Genomic DNA, 21,104 nt, shown 5'->3' with positions numbered 1-21,104 from the left:
AGAATACAGATAATAGTTATTTATCGCATTGTATTATATACAGCTTACCGCGGATATTGAAATGAAAATTACAAGATTTATATTAAGGTATTAATTTGATAATTTTTCATTTTCATATACGCGGAAACTTGTCTGTAATACGATGCTATTGATGATTTTTAAGTAAGGTTAAGAACCGGTTCTAATACAGCGGATTATAATCAGTTTTGAAGCCATACTGAAAATTTTGTTATTCTGTTCGTAAATGAATGATACTAAATTAGATACGTCTCTAGGAAGATCAAAATAAGACTAAACGTATAGGTAAGGGAAAGTTGGGAATAATTTTCTGAAATGATATCCAATATTTGATTTCATGCATTGGAATAGTAATTTTCATGTTGCAAATTATTGGTTATTAGTAGAGTTGATACTATATAATTTGTGAATGTCTGTAGTTGTACGTATGTCCGTTACTCCGCAAAAGTATTGTTTATATAGTTACAAGCATCTAGAGACTCTGTTATCGAAGGGAAAGGGAGGCGCACTTTAATAGCCTAAAACTTAAAGACTTACAAATATCTAAAAATTAAAACCATTACCGGACCGATAAGAAGCTTTCATAAAATTAAGAACTAAATTGGTTCAGTTAATAAGTATTAAATTAGCTGCATCTGATAAAATTTGACCTATTTTTTCTCTTTAAAAATTCCCTTTAAACAACTCCCCCTTTTTATATCAAGATGCAAATCCCCCCCAAGCCCTTTCAGGATATGAGTTGTAAAAAATCCTGCAGGGTGTACAATTTTTTAACGAACATTTCTTACTTCTTGCTTATTATTTAGTCTTTCTAAAGGATTCAGAATACAAAGACATATATTTTTTAACTCTTATTTTATACATATTTATTGGAACTGATGATCTATTTAATAGTGAAACAATTGTCTTCCATTAATAAAATGTTAAAAAATAACTTGTGTATATAGACAAACGCAATATAATTAGCCCCTGCTAATATTAGTACAAACAAACACATCAATTTTGTGCACTGCGGTTGCTCTCTCTCTCTTTCTTTCTTTCCGTTCCATTTGCATGTGCAGACAAATTTTGGAAAGTTTTTATCTGCTATAACTTATATTTTGTGCTATCTTTGGATTTATTTGTCCTTGTTCAATTATTACTTAAATATAATGCTTTTAAAATTGTTAATTATTGCTTAATTTTACAGTTTGAAGCATGATTCACAGATCTTGGGATGGTTTTAGACTGTTTTATTCTTTTAGATTTAAGCTCTAAGATGGTGTTAGGCTATTTTGCACCCCTTTCTCTACCTTAGCAAATACAAAGCCCCTTGGTACCAGGGGCGCAGCCGCCAGTCATTTCTAATTGAAGAAGGAAAAATTATGATATAATTTTAAAACTATTTCACAAGTCAATGATTTATAAAATCAATAAAAGCGAAGCTCTAAAATCAGAAGGAAGGTAAAACGAACAATAACTCTTGTAAAGTGTCAGAACTTAAACTGAACAATAGTTTGTAAGTTTTGACAAAATCGTACATAATTTGTTGCAAAATTGCAAAATAAAGGATACAGTAAATGGACGTACAATCTTTCTGTTAACGATGATTGAGTTGGTACGCTAAATGCTATGGGAATCACCATACAAGGTTTAAATCGATATGACAATTCTTAAATGTATAAATTAAAAAAAAAACTAATCACTACATCAGAAAAGCTTTACTTTTAAAAATTGATAAGAAAAGAATACCTTTTTTACATTTGCCTGTGATACCTGAAATCCCAGTGTCCATAGGTACAGTGGTATAAGAAATCTTATATGCCTAATACGGAAGGACAGACATATTATCAAATTATTGTTAAAAAGTGTATTCATAAAAAGACGACTTTTAAAACCTGGCTTTGAAATATCTTTTCCTGTTATTTTAAACTATTATTCTTATTAAAACAGAATTTAGATATTAAGTAAAATTGGAATTGTTGAATTTTTTTAGGGTCAGTAAGTCTGTCCGTACAGATTTGCTATTTCCGTTATTTTAACATGTTATAATGTCGACAAAGACCAAATTGTGTCAAAAATGATCCAAGTGACGTCAAAAAAATGAGGGATTATCCATCTCTTTTTAAGGGGTTTTTGTTCCCACTTTTCCTCTCATCTCCCTCATTTTTATGACGTCACATGGATCATTTTTGACACAATTTGGTCTTTGTCATAACGTTCTATCAATTTCAAACTGTGCTTGATGATTCCTACAACGATTTAGAACTTATTATTAACTCTACATGAGTTATTGTAAGTTTGTCCTTACTTCTGATTTTAGAGCTTCGCTTTTATTGATGTTGTCATCCATTTTATGTACAAATACAAACAAAATGCATACTTTGGATTATTGGCATGCATACTGCGAATTGGATAATTTAGGATAATTAATAGCTATTTATTGCATGTTATTATAGACAGCTTTCCACGTATATTGAAATGAAAAATTATGAGATTAAAACAGTTTTGTCCATCCCGAATTTTTGTCTAGAAATTTGTTTAGCGATCGTTTTTATGGGTGTTATTAACATTGCTGTGAAGCACTTACTCGCAAAAAGATAATATTTCTTCAAGTATAAAAATTAAACAAGTATAAAAATTAAACATAAAAAAGTCACAATTTATCTTATTGTCCCAAATAACCACATTAATTGAATGGTCATAAGTCATTTCTAAAGTTAATATATTACTTAGGTATCACAACATATTACCAGTATCATTTTCAACTGTAATTATACTTTATTAATATTGAAAGAATCCGCCTTAGGTTTATTTGTTTACCTAGCTTATGCAAACCAAATCTTAAGTATGTGCTTGTTTAAGTTGGGGATCTCTTTCAAAAAAGGAAAAAATATATTATAGAAAGTTGTCTGCGGATACGTCAATTAAAAGATATTATTTGATTAGTTTAGTTACAACGGGTGATTTCTTTAACTCAACAAAATACATAGATTTCCTTCACATTTAGAGAAAGTTCGATTCTTGTTGAAAAAAGACATACTAGTGCTACATAGAAAGAAGGATTTATACCCGATATAAACTTAGGAAGTTTTGAATAATACCTCCAGGTGATTTTCCTTAAAATGCTTAGTGAGTAAAGAAACCTCTCTTGTTTTTAAATAGATTGAAAATAAGGGGGATGGGTGTTTTTTCTTATACCTAACTCTTGCGGGGATAATTAGTAATAAATATAACCTTACCTAGCCTGACTTAAAGTAATCTTTAAACAACAAAATTACCTCTACTAACTATTTAAAATAGAGGGGGGGGGGGGGGGGGGGTTGCTCGACTAGACACTAGAGGAAACCGCCCAATTTTTGCAGGTAGGGAGGGGACAATGGGCTGTTTCTTACACTATCCCCAAAAGTATTATAATACCGCTTTCTTATTTTGATAGGTTGGTTCATTTAGTTGAGTATCCAAACGTTTCAACTACTAATTGTAATCTACAGAAGGGGCAATTTTCTGTATCATTCTTCGTGATGTACATCAATTTATCGGCTATTGTCTCATCCCTTTAGATCCCTTAAAATTTATGCTATTTAGATCTGCAACTTTGTTAGTGTTGACTGTAAATAAATAATTATCATTGAATGATTGAATGAGTCTCAAGTCAAACAATTCAAATTTTAGAGGCGTGCAGGAAATGTATACGTTACACTCCCTCCCCCCCCCCCTCCCATGAAAAAAGTGGGTCAACCCCTCTTTTAGATTATCTCTTCAAAATTAGGTCTTATCATCCATATACTAAAAGGCTGTGATTGCTGATTTTTAAAAGCGAAGCTTTTCTATAATTAAGGTCGGTCCGTCCGTACGTTCGTCCGTCCGTAACGTATAGCTTTTTGCGTTAATTTAGGCATGTTAGAATTGTCCTATCGATTTCAAACTTTGCATGGTGATTCCTGAAGTATTTAGGTACGATTTAGAAATCGTAGCAACTCTATAATCATTACAAGAATGTCCGTACGTCCATTTTAAACATGTTGTTTTTTTACTTTGTTAACAACGAATTTTTATGTGATTTTTGGTATATTGATTCCTGGGACAACAAAGTACAATATTATAAGCGAAGCAACTCTATAATCAAGTCCTAAAAATGTAAGTATGTCCATAAACTTTATTCTGTATCAAGCAGTTTTTCAACAAATTTTGTCTCGACTCTTAGACATTTATATTCTTATTATTCAGTTCTGACACTATACAAGTGTTAATGTCCGTTTGTCCTACCGTTTCAATGCTTCGCTTTTTATGGATGTTGTCATCCTTATTTTATCTTGAATTCATCTGTCAAGACAAAAATTTACATATTAAGGATATCATATCTAGTCTATAGATGCAATTTGTACATTTTTTGCAGCTTAAGAAGTTTTAGATAAGGTGATCGGTTATGGCCAAGGCTTGCCAAACCCCAACCTTTTTTAAAAATGCAGTTGGCGCCCTTGTATTGAAACAGACTTACCAAATATTTTGTCACATTATAATTCAGTTTTAAACTTTACTTGTTTATTTCATATTGTTTGTTTTAAGTAAATATACAAAATTCATTGGTACAGGAACTAATATTCAGAAAACAAGAAAGTTTCAAAGAAATATTTATTATTTCATTTGTATTGACCTATATCAGGCAATATAAAGATATTGGTACCCAAAGTTTGGGCTTATAATTTTTGGGAACTTTTATGAAATCTTAAGAAGTTGTGACAACTAGTATTGTGCAAGCTTTTGAACTAATTATAATCTAAAGAAGGGATAATTTTGTTTCTCATTAATTGGAATGTACACCCATTTATCCTCTTCAATATAAAGAATTATTTATTAAACTCATATTGAATCTTATTAATTACAATGAATTGAAAAGGAATATATAATACTTAGGAAATCCTAACTCCTAGGCAAACCTAAAATACTTAGTTAGGATTAAGCCCTAACAATGTTTATGATTTAGTTTAGGTATTTCTTAAGCAAATAAATTTATAAGGTCAAATCACAAATATTTATTACAGTTTTTTTTAATGGTTTGTTGTCTGAATAGTTCAAATTTTTAATGATTGTTTTCATAATGCATTGGAACAAACAAAACCAAATCAATAATTGGGTCAACTTTATTATATATATTACATTTATCTTTCGCTTAAATTCGACTCTCTCCTCCTCAAGGGCCCCTAGAGGCCTCTAGGGGCGTAGCCGCTAGTTGTATATATTACATTTATCTTTCGCTTAAGTTCAATTCTGTAAATATGCTGCTAATATTTCTTCTAGTGTGTAACTATGGACCACAGAAACTCCTCTTACTGTGAATCAAGTTCAGAATATAGGGTGTGGGTTCGTTAAAAAATCTTTTAATAGTTTTACCATAGGTTAGGTAAGGCCATATTTGATTGGATAAAGGTTAACCCCGCAGTGTTAGGGCATCACAGAATTATGGCCTAAGTAATAGTATTAATCGAACAAAGATAAAGGCTCTTACCCTAGCATTAAAGAGCTGTGTATTCATAGGTTCAGGGGTCGGCAGCCGCAGCCTCAGCATCAGCCACCATCAGCCGCGCGGGGTAGAGAAGCCTAAAAATCAGCCGCACGGCTTTCTCAGCCACCCAATAAGCCTTAGCCTTAGTCGCAGCCGCGCGGCTTAAAGAAAACATGAGCCACTTAAAGCCTCAGCCACTCGAAGCCTCAGAAACAAATCTCCAATTGGTTGAGGTGACAGAAATTAGCCTAAAACTATCCCAAGACTTAAATTTAAAAAATATATTTTACCACCATTACAAAACCTTTGTAAAGATTCCATTAAATCGGGTAGGTGATAATCGTTATCTCAGCGAAAAAATTAAAAATCCCCTTAAAAGCGGTTATAGAGGCCACATTAGAAAGAGATAGGGGCCACATTCAATTTTAATTTCAAAAAGAACCCCCCCCCCCTCCCAAAAAAAAATAAGGGGATTGCTGGGATCATTTCTCCTGAATGGGTGGTGGTACCGGCCTCCTTTAATAAAGTTACAAAAATCTCCTGGACCTTTTAAAAGCTTTACTGTAAAGAAAAACCATATCGGTTCAGTGGTTACCAAGATTCTTCGTTACACAAAGACAGTCTCGCATTCTTCTGATTATTAAATTGTCATAACATTGGGTCATCTTAATTTTAGCAAAGCATTTATTAGACATTTGACAAAAGAATCACGCAACCTTTCTCAGGCAAAGTTCATCGAACTTCTTTTCTTAAATGACATATATTTATTAGACTTATTTCAGCCCTGCATTTGAAATAAAACAAGGATGACAACATTGATAAAAGCGAAGCTCTGAAACGGAAAGACAAACGGACATTAACACTTGTATAATGTCAGAACTGAATAATCAGAATGCGAATGTATAAGAGTCAAAGCAAAATTGTAAGTAAATTTGTTGAAAAACTGCTTGATACAGGATAATGATTATGGACATACTTACATTTTTAGCACTTGATTATAGAGTTGCTTCGCTTTTAATATTGTACTTTGTTGTCCCAGGAATCAGTATACCAAAAATCAGACTAATCGGATAATTAGGTCACATACAAATTTGTTGTTAAAAATGTAAAAAAATCAACATGTTTAAAATGGACGTACGGACATTCGGACGGACCGACCCTAATTATAGAAAAGCTTCGCTTTTAACAAGGGTTACAATATCTAAATGAAACAAAAACATTAATATAAAGAAAAAATACATTTATTTAATAAAAATTTTAGATACTCAAAGCATTACAGGTGAACTGACGGACCAAGGCATGCTTGAAGTAGTTATATATTTGTAAATCATAAATTAATGAAAATTCAGCCATTAAAGTTAAAATTTGTTGAACATTAAATACTTCGCATCAGACCGAGTTAGTTATAAAGAAGATGCCTATTTATTATCAATATACAAAATAAGAGAAAAGTTAAATTCTATAAAACCACTTATTGTTGAGTAGCTTCGCTACTGGAAAGATATAAAATACTTAATTTCATTTAAATTAAATATTTAAAACTTCATTTGATTTAGTGATTCAAACAAATTCTTTTTTGGCCAAGACAAGTGTCAGTAGTTAATTTTAGTTAATCTTGTAGTTCCCCTTTTTTCATAGCTCTAGACTTACATCTTTACATGTTCTTGCTGCTGGGCCCATAGCATCTTCTGTCTTCAAAGGGGTACGACGGGGGCCGAAAGATAGTCTAAAATCATTCCAAGGCCTAAATCTTAAAATATAATAGCATAAAACCATCTTGTGACCTATGTGGAGCTACCCTGAAAGGGAAAACTTAATCAGTTCCGTAGTTTTTTAAATCTTAAGCTTTAAACAATAAAACCTAATACTTTAAGGATATATTACTAGAAACTTAACCACTATGTTCTAGAGAAGAAGCAAAGTACGACCATCTTTTTTATTTTGGAAGGCTGGAGGTACAAAATCTCAATTGTTTATGATAATTTAGCTTTTTCACCACCCTCACAAATTTTTAACTAGAAGTCGAGAATTTTACTCCACTAATGTTTGGATAGGGGTAATTTTTTTACTCTTCTTTTATAACTAAATTGACTGTGGGCGGGGGGGGGGGGGGGGGTGTAATTTTACAGTCCAATGTTCCCTCTCTTTGTAAAATGTTTATTTTAACAACCTCTATGCTATGGGCGTAGCCGATTTGTAAAAATTCTAACTTCTATCAAATAAAACTCTAAATTTATTTCAACTATACTATTTATTTATCTATTGGTCACTTTATAATCATTTATTATTTTTGGTTAGTATAGAAATAAATTAAAATCACAATCATTTAATGTCATACTTTATTTATTCTCATTTATTAAACATTTATTATTCTATTTTTATTATTTTATTTTAAAAATCTTATAGTTGGGCGGTTAAAAAGCGTTCTCTTTACTTAAATCATCTAAAAAAAATTCATATTTTTATATTGACAGCTGTAAAATAGCCAAGGTCTTGAGTGAGATGACATAATAAATGTATAATCATAGATGTGTAATCCAGACAACTACCTATCCCTAGTGGCAGTGACCTTTTTAGTCTGCTAGCAAAATTAATTTTTGTTCTTTTGTATGGACTCGGCTGTGTTTATATTTCAGACATAATTAGCTGATTTTACAGACCCAATACAAAATCGAAACAGGGTCTCTGCTCTGAGGGGTGAGTTACATATAGCCCACTCCATTCTTTCATTTTAATTATGAAATATTACAATTTGATTTACAATTATAGAGAAAATTTTCAGCCGTCCAACTATTACAGTTAGGGAGTTGAATCCATTTTTATAGAAGCAGAAATATAATCTATGATTATGGTTTGGACCCTCTAAAACTGTAATCTACCCTTCCACTTTCCCCTCTCTTGGTGAAGATATCTTCAACGCCGATACGATTTTTGAAATATAAGATTCCACTTTTGTCTCTCTTGTTAAAGATATCTTCACCAAGAGAGGCAAAAGTGGAATCTTAAATTTCAAAAATCGTATCGGCGTTGAAGATATCTTTACCAAGAGAGGGGAAAGTGGAATCTTACATTTCAAAAATCGTATCGGCGTTGAAGATATCTTCACCAAGAGAGGGGAAAGTAGAATCTTACATTTCAAAAATCGTATCGGCGTTGAAGATATCTTCACCAAGAGAGGGGAAAGTGGAAAGGTAGATTACAGTTTTAGAGGGTCCAAACCATAATCATAGATTATATTTCTGCTTCTATAAAAATGGATTCAACTCCCTGTATTACAACTAAAATTGCATGACATATTTTTCAAAACAAAATTATCGGTTCCAAATAAAAATTTGACTGTATTACGAAATTAAGTTTAAAAAACGAAAACTTGAAAAAAGGCATAAAAACAATACATATTATTCTACATTAATTAAGAATTGTATCACGTTCTTTTATTACATATTATTTTATAACAAATTATAGATAGATAAATATGATATAATAGGAAAAAGTCGAAAATACAAAGAATAGTTATTTATCGCATCGTATTATAGACAGCTTTCCGGAGATATCAAAATGAGCTGCGTGTAAACCTTTGAAACCCCTCAATTTACCTCCTCAAAAAAGCTTAAACGTCCTTATCTGTGCGGTCAAACTATAGCCGTTGGCAGCTGTTATTTAAAAAAAAACTTTTCTTTGTATATTTGACTTAATCCAATATAAATTAACATCATATCTTTAACATTTTTTGGTCTGCTTTATTAAATTTCACACAAATTATAATTGTATTTCAACGAAAGATTAGTTTCTACAATTTTTGGTTTAATTCTTTTTTTTACAACAGAAAATTTGAAGGAAATTATGCTTTAAAATGATTATTGTTTATTAGACTAGAAAAACATATTAAATCAAAATTAAAAAGACTATTTATTGTAATTGTATTTATTTGAATACATAAAGTTGTAATGAAACTTTTAAAATAAAAAAAACAAAGTTTGAAATGTACCATATTTTTAGATTAAAAAAACTGCATTTAAACTTTTTATGAAATTTTGTATTATTTGAAATTTTGAATCACTCTAACAATGTAGAGTTGCAAAGCATGAAAAAAGCAAATGATAAATTAACAAAAATCAAATGAAACTATATTAATTATAGAGATACTTTGCTACTTTTTTTTCACCAGAAACTGAGTGTTTTTGTTGTGTTTCTTCATATATAAAAGGTTCTTTTTAAAGCCTTTTAAAAAACATTAATTTTTTAAAATTTAATCATTCAGATCTCCAAACTGGCTAATGAAATATTTTTTTATTTTATAAAACTCACTAAATCTATTTATTTATATGAATGTCTATGTTTAGTTTAAATGTTGTGTATTCCAGGAAGAAAATTGTCCTGACAAGCTTGGTTCCAGAAATCAGACCATAAATTTCCTTGGCCCAAAGTTGCCGATTTGAAGAAGAAACCAAGCTGGAGGTTGTGCAGTGTGCGCAGAATGCCGCGCAACATGTCTAACTCGTCTTGAATCTAAACAAAGTGGGGCCGCCGTTGCGCGCATCATCCACATTAGGAAGCTTAAACATTGACTGCGACAGAGCTGCGGCCGGAAAAGACAAAGCGGGGAAGGAAAAAGACAAGGGTGGCCCACCGCCACCGACTGAAACGGGCAAAGGCGGTGGCAGCAGTGAATTTAACCCACCGCCGTTGACTCTATCAAAGCCGCCGGCCGCCCAAAACTGCGAGGTTATCTTGTTGAGGGTGTGCGCGGCCTGCAGCGGATTCGGCGGGTTCAGACCGGCCAACGAAAATGCGGGATGCGCCGGCCAAGAAGTGTGATTGGAAAGACCGCCTAAACCGCCTGCAATACCTCCTCCCAGACTTGTTATCGCCGCAGACGGGAGGCCAGGCGATAGTGTCGGCGAAGATGACGTTTTATTCATCAAATCAGAATCATCATCGGCTCCGCCTGAATCATGTCGGTCCCTTGATGACCGATCGCCCAGAAGGCCGGAATTGTTGTTTTCCTCGGCGGAAATGTCGGGGCTACCGGGACCAGTCTCCGTCCCCTCAATGTCCAACTCGCTGTCACTGTCGGAATCATTACCACCTCTCCCGCCGCCCGGTATTCCGCGCTCGTCGCCGTAGCCGTAGCCCTGTCCTCTGAAATAACAAAGACTAATTAGTTAAGCGGTATTACGCAGGTATCTAAAGTGATAAGACAGTGGGCGATTAATTCATGTACATCCCCAATGATGATATACAAATTTACCCTTTTCTGTAGATTAAAACTATTAGTTAAAAAAATTAAATACAAAAAATACCTAGCTAATTTTTTTCCATCAGAGCTCAAAATTATATTTAAAAAATTGACGATTTTTCATATTCGTATCCACGGACAATCGCCTTTCTTTAACCCAAACCAGAAAGACTAGAAAAGGCAAAACAAATAGAATTTAAGTATTTATTTGCTGGGTCAAAATATAATAAAATAAGGCAAACATGAACTGAGTATACTTAACATGCTATATCCTATGAAAATACTAATTTTTTAACAAAACACTATAAAAAAAGTATTAAAATCGCCAAAAATAAGTCCTAATATGTTTTTACTTAATGTCAGTGAGTTTAAGGGATAAGATAATGGGTGATACATGATAAGAAGCAAAATTTAAAAGTTTGGACAGTGTTAGCTTGAACCAACCAATCAAAACTTAATAAAAGTACCTACAGTACTTGGGTTTTAATAAAAACGAAATCATTTGTTAGAGTGTTTTATTGGTTTTCGATACTACTGTATAAAAATACTCATGAAAAATATACAAGGTTTATCATAATGGATTTATTATTACTTGGATCTTACCCCAGATTATCATGTACTTGTAGCTGGCTAAAATAACGATCGCCTACCTACTATCTCTTTACCTCATTCCCTTCCTTTCTATTGGATGAACAAACTGACCAATAAATGGCAAAGGAAATAGCAACCTAATTGACGACAATTTTTTATCCTGTCATAATATCCACGTATATTCTACATCCATTTTATCAACAATATTATATAGTACAAATACAACTAGTAAAATTAGATATATCATTTACCAAAGGCAAAATTTAACACATTTAAATTTGGGAGTTAGATTTTTATATTGATTTTTTTTTTCAATTTTATTGTATAATTGAAATTGAAATCGGATTGTCCAAGAGATTGTACTTGATACATCAATGGATTTATTATTACTTGGATTTTCATGTTTTATAATAAAGTGAAACAAGTAGCGGGTAAAATAAAGAATTCCCCTATCCCCTCTTCTCCTACTGAATAAACGAAATGATCAATATATGAGTTCCATATTAACAAGCTAAATCGACGACAATTTTTCCCCGTCATAATATTCAATTATATTCTACATACATTGATACTTACGTATAGTTAAAATTCAAAATTTAGAAGAAAAAAATCCTTTAAGATATTTCATATAAAACTATTATTGATAAAATACAGGGATCTAAAGGGATAAGACAATTGATGTATATCCCCAATGAGTATACACAAAAGTATCCCTTTTGACGATTACAATTAGTGATTGATACGTTTGAACACTCAACTTAATGAACAAACCGATCAAATTAAATTAAAGACCCCAAAGTTGTTAATCCAACGAATGAGAAAACGTTATTATAAATCTTTAGGGACTAGTGTAATAAACAGCCCAATGTCCCCTCCCTCCCTGGATAAAACTAACAGAATTGATAATACAGGTTATAAATTTGGATTCTCTATATAGGCCAGGGTTATAGGGACGTGAAATTGTGTAAAATTCTAAATTTTTTAGATGAGATATATTGGAAGAAAGAAAGGTTTGTAGATTGTTTCAAACACCCACTTAACCAAGGAGGAAGGGACAATGAATTACAAATTACACTGGTACCCAAGGTTTTATAACCACGTTTTCGTATTTGTTGACTGAAAAACTTAGGATACTTTGATTTAATTTTGATTAGTTGGTTCTCATTTTTAACAAGTTTAATCTACAGATGGGGTAATTTTGTTTATTATTATTGAATTATATATAATCTAAATTTATTGTCCATTGTCTTATCCCTTGTGATTCCTCTTTTAATTGGGAGGGAATCGTCCCAATATTTCAGTTATAATTGTGAGCTAAAATTCTGAAAGGGGGGGGGGAGGAATAAATTTATCATCCATTGTCTTATCCTGATATGCCTGGGTATAATATTATATTTACGAACATTAGGATCTGGTGAGGGGGAGTGGGAGGGGGGTGGGTGAGGGAAAAATCGGCTAATTGACGAACAAAGTGGAAAGGTTAGTAAAAAGGGAAATGTAATGAGAAATCAAGAAGGGAAGGGGTGGATTTTGGCGGCACTTTTCCCCGCATTTTCTAATGACACACACACGAACACAGTCTTTATACCACTATACAATTAAATTACGAAAATTGGGGACCTTTTCTTCTACATTTTGTTACATAAACATAAAAATAAGTCATAGGGCTATTGTCAAAATAGTATTTTAATGTAGATATGGGTTTCTAGTAGAAAACTTCCTGTTTTTAACTAAATTATTTTTTTATTGTAACTCAATTTACATCCTTCTTTTGACAAAAAAAATACAAAAAAGCTTTTCAAATATATTAATCCATTTTATATATCTACGTATAATTTAAATGTCCCTTTCTCTGTCGAAAACTATGTTAATCTACGGTACACACACACACACACACACACATACATAAACACACCTAATTCGCGCTCCCTATTTGCCGCCAAAAATTTGGCGCTGAATTCTATTATCGGCGGCAAAATTTTGGAGGATTTTTTTTTCTCTCCTATATACTTCTCTTTTTACTGATATATTAATAATATGGAATGAATAGATGTGAGGTGAGGTTTTTTTGTGGTAAAATTTTTAGTAATATAATACGGATATACATCTTTTCTTGATAAATAATTGATAATTCCAGGTTTTTATATAATATGTTAACATTATAAATTTTTTAAATATGATTGATTAATATTAGAAACTAGTTGCTTCGCCCATAGCCTATAAAGAAGAGCATAAGATGTAAGAAAAATAGCTCAAAACTATCCAAAGATATCTATAGATCGTTCCTGAAAAGTACAATTCATTCGGACCAGCAATTTCCCAGATCTTAAGCTTCAGACAAAGAAGCCTTACTACTTTATATTATAGGATAAGGTTGATATGCTGTCATTTCATCAATATAATAATATTTGGCATAACTAATGGTAAGGGGATTGAAGCATAATTTCAGTAAATGATTACTAGTACAATAAGGTATAAATAAAATTAGGTTACATTGAGCCGAATTTTAAAATTATTTTCAGAATTATGAAATAGAGTTTTATTATAATGCTTTGGTCTACCTTTAAGAATGGTATTAAAGAAGTCCAATTATGGAATAGTTATATGAAACTGCTTAGGGCTTAAGTCTTGAAAAGTGTATCTCTATTGAGAACTCTGTAGTTTAGATTTTGTTCTGCTGTTTTAGTTAATGTATCATAATAGTCGGGTTTTTAAAATAATAAAAAGAAGATATTTGTTTTAAACTTAAAAGCATTAGTTTAGGTCTACTAAAATCGTTTTTTTAAAGCGATTACTCTTGGTAGAGACTTGGTATCCTCCCTCCAAATATTTATAAACCTTCCCAGGACCTATGAGAAGCTCCATTGTAAAGGAGAACTATATAGATTCCAGAAAGAATGCTACATTACTGCAAGTAACCTATATCTACAATTTTATTCTATTCTACATTTTTACTAAAACGACAAAAATCTAAAACATGACTTTTTTTCTTAAAATATTTTTAAAGCCCCATCCTTTGATATTTTATATGAAATCCTTCTGTATTTTTAGCGCTACAGTTTTGATTAATAGTCCCCCAAATATGATGGCTTTTGTTTTGTTTACTGTTTTGGACTCGTATATAAACTGATATACATCCATATGTATATATTTATGTATACTCTATATTTCTCTCTTCTCTATGCATTACAATTGAGTAAGAGGTTTATAGACCAATCATTGCATTGTTTAGTAATGCATACTCTATAAAAGGTAAAAAACAAGAAAATTATCTGTAAGTTACAGAAAGAAATAGTGGGTTTGAACAACTACCGGCTTTGCCCCTAGTAAAAATGGTTATTTTACAATCCCAGGACTTGTGTGAAGTTTTCAAAAACTTCATGGGTTCATTTACAAGATCTTATTTGACAAACAAAAGAATTATTGTATTATAAAACATATATTCCTTTGCAACCTGTGAATTTTATTTTATTTTATATTATATGATTGTCTTTTTTGGTTCAAAAATAGCTTTTAATATGTACATATACTCTAAATATCTTATTCATCTTTCCTTATGTGTATAGCTACCTTACTAAACTAGGAGTGGAATTCAATTGGGGAAAAATAGGTAAATAAATTGACTAAAGATCTATAGAATTCAATAAAAATATTTGGATTATTAATCGGAAATTAAAGTATTATATAACTTTTCTTTACTTCAAAAGCTCAATCTTTAATCTTTTTTTATGAAATATTAAATGAAAATGTTTTAAAATGATCCATTTTTTAAGTATTTACTTATTCTGTTAGCTCTGAGCAAAATAGTATGTGTGTATATTCTATATTCAAATTGAGGGCATGCAAAGCATATAAGGAATATCAAATTGGTTTATAGGTTGAGCTAAGGTGAGGTAAGGGCGGGTACCTAATTCAAGACTTTTTTAAAATCTTAAACTTAATCTGTGGTTAGCATTAAAGAAGTGTAAAAAATGGTTTAAATGATGGTTGATAATATTTGAAATATTTTTAAAATTAGCTAAATGAAATCTTTTTTATTACAATTTTGTAGATTCAACAAAAGCTCCCTCCCCTAAAAATGAGATTAAAGTGAGAGATGCAGGAAAAATTTTGGATATGTGCATTTATAAATCATTTATTCATACAGCGCAAGGAAAATATATTCTGAAACTCAAATATCTCATACGATAAAAAAACAGTTATAAATTTGATTATTTTCTGAATCAAGCAAAAAAAGAACATAATTTTATGAAAAAAAGCAAGTGAATATATTTTTACATGAGCATTATGTTAGAGTTCATTAAAATTCATGTCAATCTAGTTATACGTAGAATTATTAAGTTCATATAAATTATTTATGTTGACAATATTTTGTAATCTTTTGTCTAGCCAGCGTTAATCTCTATTTTGTCTCAATTAAACCTAATAAAAATAATTTCCATAACATCGACTTAATCCGCCCTCTGTTAGTATATTAATATACATATAGCATTGATTAGTCTTTGACAGTTTTCAACTTAAATAAAAACTTTGAATAATTATTGTGATAGAATGGCTATTAGGCAGATTAAATAAAATATAAAACAAACATAACAATTGGTAAAAATGATATTATTAGACACTTTTTAGTGGCCTAGAAAATTAGTATTACAGCAAAATATTAATTATCCTATTATATAAAGTATTTAGGTTTTTTTTGTCTATAGCTTAAGATTTCGATAACTACTGAACAGATTGATTTTTACATTTTATGGAAGCTTCTTATCGGTCCATGGATGGTTTCAGGCTATCTAATTTTTATATACCAAGTTTGGTTTTAGGATATTTTCCTACTGTCCTTGCTCCTTCCAATATATAGCTCCAAGATGCTATAAGCGCAGTCACTAGTAATAGATATGTTACATAGATTTTTAATGCAAAAGAATAACAAATCCTAATCCTTAATTGTTTGAAAAATTAATTGTAAAAATTGTTAAGTTTCTTGGATTTGCTTGCTTTAAATGATTTCTGAGCGAATCACTAACATAGTGATTATTGACTAAAATTTTTTTGTGAGATGCATTTTTCTATTGATATATTATTCTGTGAGCTTCACACATTGTCATAATCCATTTTGTCAAATTGTATTTGTTCAAATCATAACATCATCAGTTAACACATGCCCGCAGGGGACAACCAGGGGGGAAGGTTAAATTTATAAGGGGGAATAATATATTCATAAAATTATGGATCTAGGGGGGTTATGAAGGAAGTTAGGGGGAATGTGGGGTGACACTTTAAAGGAGATCGAATTGCCATCCAATAATTTTGGGACCAATTTAATTTGATGATGCGGAAAATCAATACAATAGGTTTAATCCCTGGTCTAATGTCTTTCTGTGACAACCATAGCACACCATAATATTAGACAAGCTAAGGCTGAAATTAAATTGTAATACTATTATTTAAATGTTTATAAAAACCGTCCTTTGAAAACCATTTCATAATTTAGATAACTCTATCTATCATCTTATCCATCTTTCTATCTGTCTATAAATAATATTTCAAATATTTTATTTTTTGCTATAAGAGAGAGAGAGAGAGAGAGAGAGAGAGAGAGAGAGAGAGAGAGAGAGAGAGAGAGAGAGAGAGAGAGAGAGAGAGAGAGAGAGAGAGAGAGAGAGAGAGAGAGAGAGAGAGAGAGAGAGAGAGAGAAAGAGAGAGAGAGAGAGACAGAGAAGGACACAGAGAGAGATACAGAGAGAGAGACACAAAGAGAGAGACAGAGAGAGAGATAGAGAGAAAGAAAAGAGAGAGAGAGAGAGAGAGAGAGAGAGAGAGAGAGAAGAGATGATAAGAAAGATAGAAATATGAAAATTGGGAGGGTAGTAAAAAGAGCGTCTATGTTTATTCAAAAAGCTTTACATAAGACATATCTCGAAAATAATCATTAAAAAACTATACTTTTTATCAAGATGAGCTTTTTACACAAAAAAACACTTTTTTGGTTAACAACAGAAAGACAAAAAACGGCGGACAAAGACAAAGTCTGTACTACGAGGCTGTACATGATTTTTCAGTATGGCTGAGAACCTGTTCTAATCCAGCGGATATTACTCGGATTCGAAGCCAAACTGGAAAATGTGCTCCTATTGACACAATTTTCTTGTTTATTAGATAATTAATATAAAAACAATAGGATTAAATGATCTATTTTGTATATCATTTTATCTTATCTCATATGTGTATGTGATTATCAAATTTTTTAGGACTACTTTACTCATTTGTATTGTATAAACATCTAATTTGCGATAATAAATAATAGTTATTCATCGTATCGTACTATAGACACCTTTCCGCAGATATGGAAATAAAAATTATAAGATTTAAACAAGTTGTGTTAGCCCTGAGGGCCCGAAGGCCAAGGCTAACATAAATTATATTAATTTTATGATTTTAATTTTATTTTGAAATTGTCTGCAATACGATGTTATTCATAGTGTTTCGGTATGACTACAAACCGGTTCTAATTCAGCGGATATTAATTGGTGTCATATAACCATGCTGGAAAATGTATCAGTAAAATCTGTGTATGTTGTTTATTTCTGGTAATTCAGTAATTGTGTAATTGGATAACATAAAAGAGAGCAAAAGAATCAATATAAGTGTATATGTATGTTGTTTTTAAGGAGCGCAGCTACTTGTTTGTTTTGTCTGTCCGTTCGTCAGTTTCTTTCTTCTTTATTGTTCTACCTATAATACACTAAGAACATGATTATAAAATACTTACTTCTACATTAACATTTGCTTTTAATAAGAAGCAGGAATATAATACTTTTTGTCTAAATCATGATCAATGATCATGTTCCTCTTTAAAAAACTGTATGCTTTTGCATGTTGCCATCCTTGTTATTTTCTTTGTTATGGTTTTTTAATCCCCCCTTCCCCATGAAGAACCATAATAGGGTTAAATTTCACTTTGGAGGATTTATCACCCCCCCCCCCCCACCCCGCTTTCGTTTAGATACCATTTAGTTATTCCTCGGGATGGAGGGATGGGCAAATCAACCATCCCCAAAACGATCTTCTAATACTTTTTCTAGTATGGTTTTGAAACCGATTAATATCCGCTGGACTAGAACCTGTTCTCAGCCATACTAAAATTAAAAATCGTGCATAGCATCAATTGAAAAAAGAAAAAAAAATTGTTAAAATTTAACATTATAGTGACAAGAAAAAAATTCATAATAATAAAATGTCATCAAATCTTAACAATTTTAGGGTCCTTACATTTTTTGAAGCATTGCCTTTCCTTTTATCTTTTGATTTACTCCTTAGTGCTTCTAAACAACCCTCTTTAATATTATTCCAGACAATTTTACAACTGCAAAATTTTCATTCCAATATGGCTTCGAAACCGATTGACATCTTGTGGATTATAACCGGTTCTCAGCCATATTAAAAAATCATGTATAGCATCGTAATAATGAGAAATTTCCACGAACATTAAAATAAAATCATTGAATTAAGTTTTGTTATAGATTATATTGAATATTCGTGGATAGTTGTCTATAATACGATAGGATAAATAATTATTCACAAACTAAAGACGTTCAGTTTTTTTTTAACATTAATTTTGACCGTTTGTAAGATATTAATAATAATAATTAACATTTTTAGGACATTGTCAAAAAAGCAACTTATACATTTCATTGGTGGTAAATTTGTGGTAGTTTTAAGTCTGAGCAAGATGATAAATACTTAATGGATACCAGGGATATAAAGGGATAAGACAATGGCTAATAAATTGATGATGATACACAAATTTACCGCTTCTGTAGATTACAATTAGTGGTGAAAACGTTTGGACACTCAACTTAATAAACTAACAAATCAAAATTCAATAAAAGCCCCCAAAGTTGTTAAGCCAATGAGTAAGAAACGTTAAAAATTTTGGGGACTAGTGTAATAAACAGCCTAATGTTACCTCCTTCCCTGGGATTCAACCATCCTCATTCCTATACCCCCCCCCCCCCCCACAAATCCATTGCTTAGATAAAATGGTATTTAAATTAATAAAATTTTATTTTTAGGTATTAGGTTTGCTGGCAAAATCAATTGTTTTTGTCGACTATACTGTCTTTACTATCAGTGGCCTTTGCTGATTTATTATCATCCTTACATTTTTAAAGTAGAATTTATGTATGTATGTTCAGTAAGATTTACCAAACTGCTAGACCAATTGGACCACATTTTTATATAATCTTATCGTGAGGCATGTTTTGTGCTATTTTTTAAGGTGGTCGGATGCTCCATTAAGGTAGATAAGGTCAAATTTGTGTATGTCAATCACTTTTCTGTTTATTTCTGTTAAACCACTACCGAATGAAAATAATAACTTTTACTTATAAAAACAGGATTTCAACAATTCTCAAATGTGGATATAAGGTAGGAGAGAGAGAGAGCGGACAATAGTCCCCAAAGTTTTATAGCAACGTTATCTTATTGGTTGGCTTAATAAATTTGGGTACTTAAGTGAATTTTAATTGGTTGGTTCGTGAAGTTGAGCGTTAAAAAGTTTCAAGCACTGATTTTAATCTAAAGAAGGGGTAATTTTGTGTATCATCATTGGGAATGTATATCAATTTATTTGCCATTGTCTTATCCCTTTAGATCCTTGATATAAGTTGCTGTTTCTCGCTTTCTATCTTTCTTCCTCTTTCTTCCTCTTTCTTCCTCTTTCTTTCTCTTTCTTCCTCTATCTTTCTCTTTCTTTCCATTTCTTTCCCTTTCTTTCCCTTTCTTTCCCTTTCGTTCTCTTTCTTTCTTTTTTATTCTTTCTTTTTCTCTTTCTTTCTCTTTCTTTCTCTTTCTTTCTCTTTCTTTCTCTTTCTTTCTCTTTCTTTCTCTTTCTTTCTCTTTCTTTCTCTTTCTTTCTCTTTCTTTCTCTTTCTTTCCTCTTTCTTTCCCTTTCTTTCTCTTTCTTTCTCTTTCTTTCTCTTTCTTTCTCTTTCTTTCTCTTTCTTTCTCTTTCTTTCTCTTTCTTTCTCTTTCTTTCTTTTTCTTTCTCTTTCTTTCTCTTTCTTTCTCTTTCTTTCTCTTTCTTTCTTTTTCTTTCTCTTTCTTTCTCTTTCTTTCTCTTTCTTTCTCTTTCTTTCTCTTTCTTTCTCTTTCTTTCTCTTTCTTTCTCTTTCTTTCTCTTTCTTTCTTTTTCTTTCTCTTTCTTTCTCTTTCTTTCTTTCTTTCTCTTTCTTTCTCTTTCTCTTTCTTTCTCTTTCTTTCTCTTTCTTTCTTTTTCTTTCTTTCTCTTTCTTTCTCTTTCTTTCTCTTTCTTTCTCTCAATTTTTTTCCTTTTCTGTTTGGTATCTTGTTTTGGTATGAAATGGCAATTAGTATCGCCAAGTTGCAATGACAATAGGCATACAGAGTCAGGGTGGGAATACATTCTGACATAGCTTTTCCAGTATGGCTTTGAAACCGATTAATATCCTGTGGATAAGAATCGATTCCTTGTCATACTGAAAAGTCATGTATAATCTTTGTATTACATAAAATTTTCTACGAATATTAAAATGAAAAATCTTGAAATTATTACCAGTTTTGTTTGCCTGGACTTTCGGCCCCCCAGGGCTTACAAAACTGGTGTTAATTATACAATCTTTCATTTTAATATCCGCTGAAAGCTGTCTATAGTTAAATGACCCATTTTGAATTGTATATCACATAACCGTTATTTGTTAACTTTAGGAGCCTAAAAGCGTAATTGACAATAAGTTTTCAGTAGATTATTAT

At 31.4% G+C, this 21,104-nt stretch overlaps 1 protein-coding gene across 1 annotated transcript in view; it reads right to left on the bottom strand.

Moving 5' to 3' along the window:
* Positions 1 to 9,322: 9,322 nt before the first annotated feature.
* The window catches only part of LOC145327414 (uncharacterized), a 48,227-nt gene continuing 36,445 nt past the window's right edge, over positions 9,323 to 21,104 (bottom strand). Inside the window, exon 8 of the mRNA XM_080170964.1 lies at positions 9,323 to 10,645. Within this exon, the coding sequence (XP_080027090.1) occupies positions 9,997 to 10,645 (649 nt within the window). The 3' untranslated portion in view covers positions 9,323 to 9,996. The remainder of the gene's footprint in view (positions 10,646 to 21,104) is intronic.

This window comes from Acartia tonsa, chromosome 9 (assembly GCF_053477335.1).
Source record: "Acartia tonsa isolate MP-2025a chromosome 9, ASM5347733v1, whole genome shotgun sequence".
Taxonomy (NCBI): Eukaryota; Metazoa; Arthropoda; class Copepoda; order Calanoida; family Acartiidae; genus Acartia; species Acartia tonsa.
This window is presented reverse-complemented; position numbering and strand designations above follow the sequence as displayed.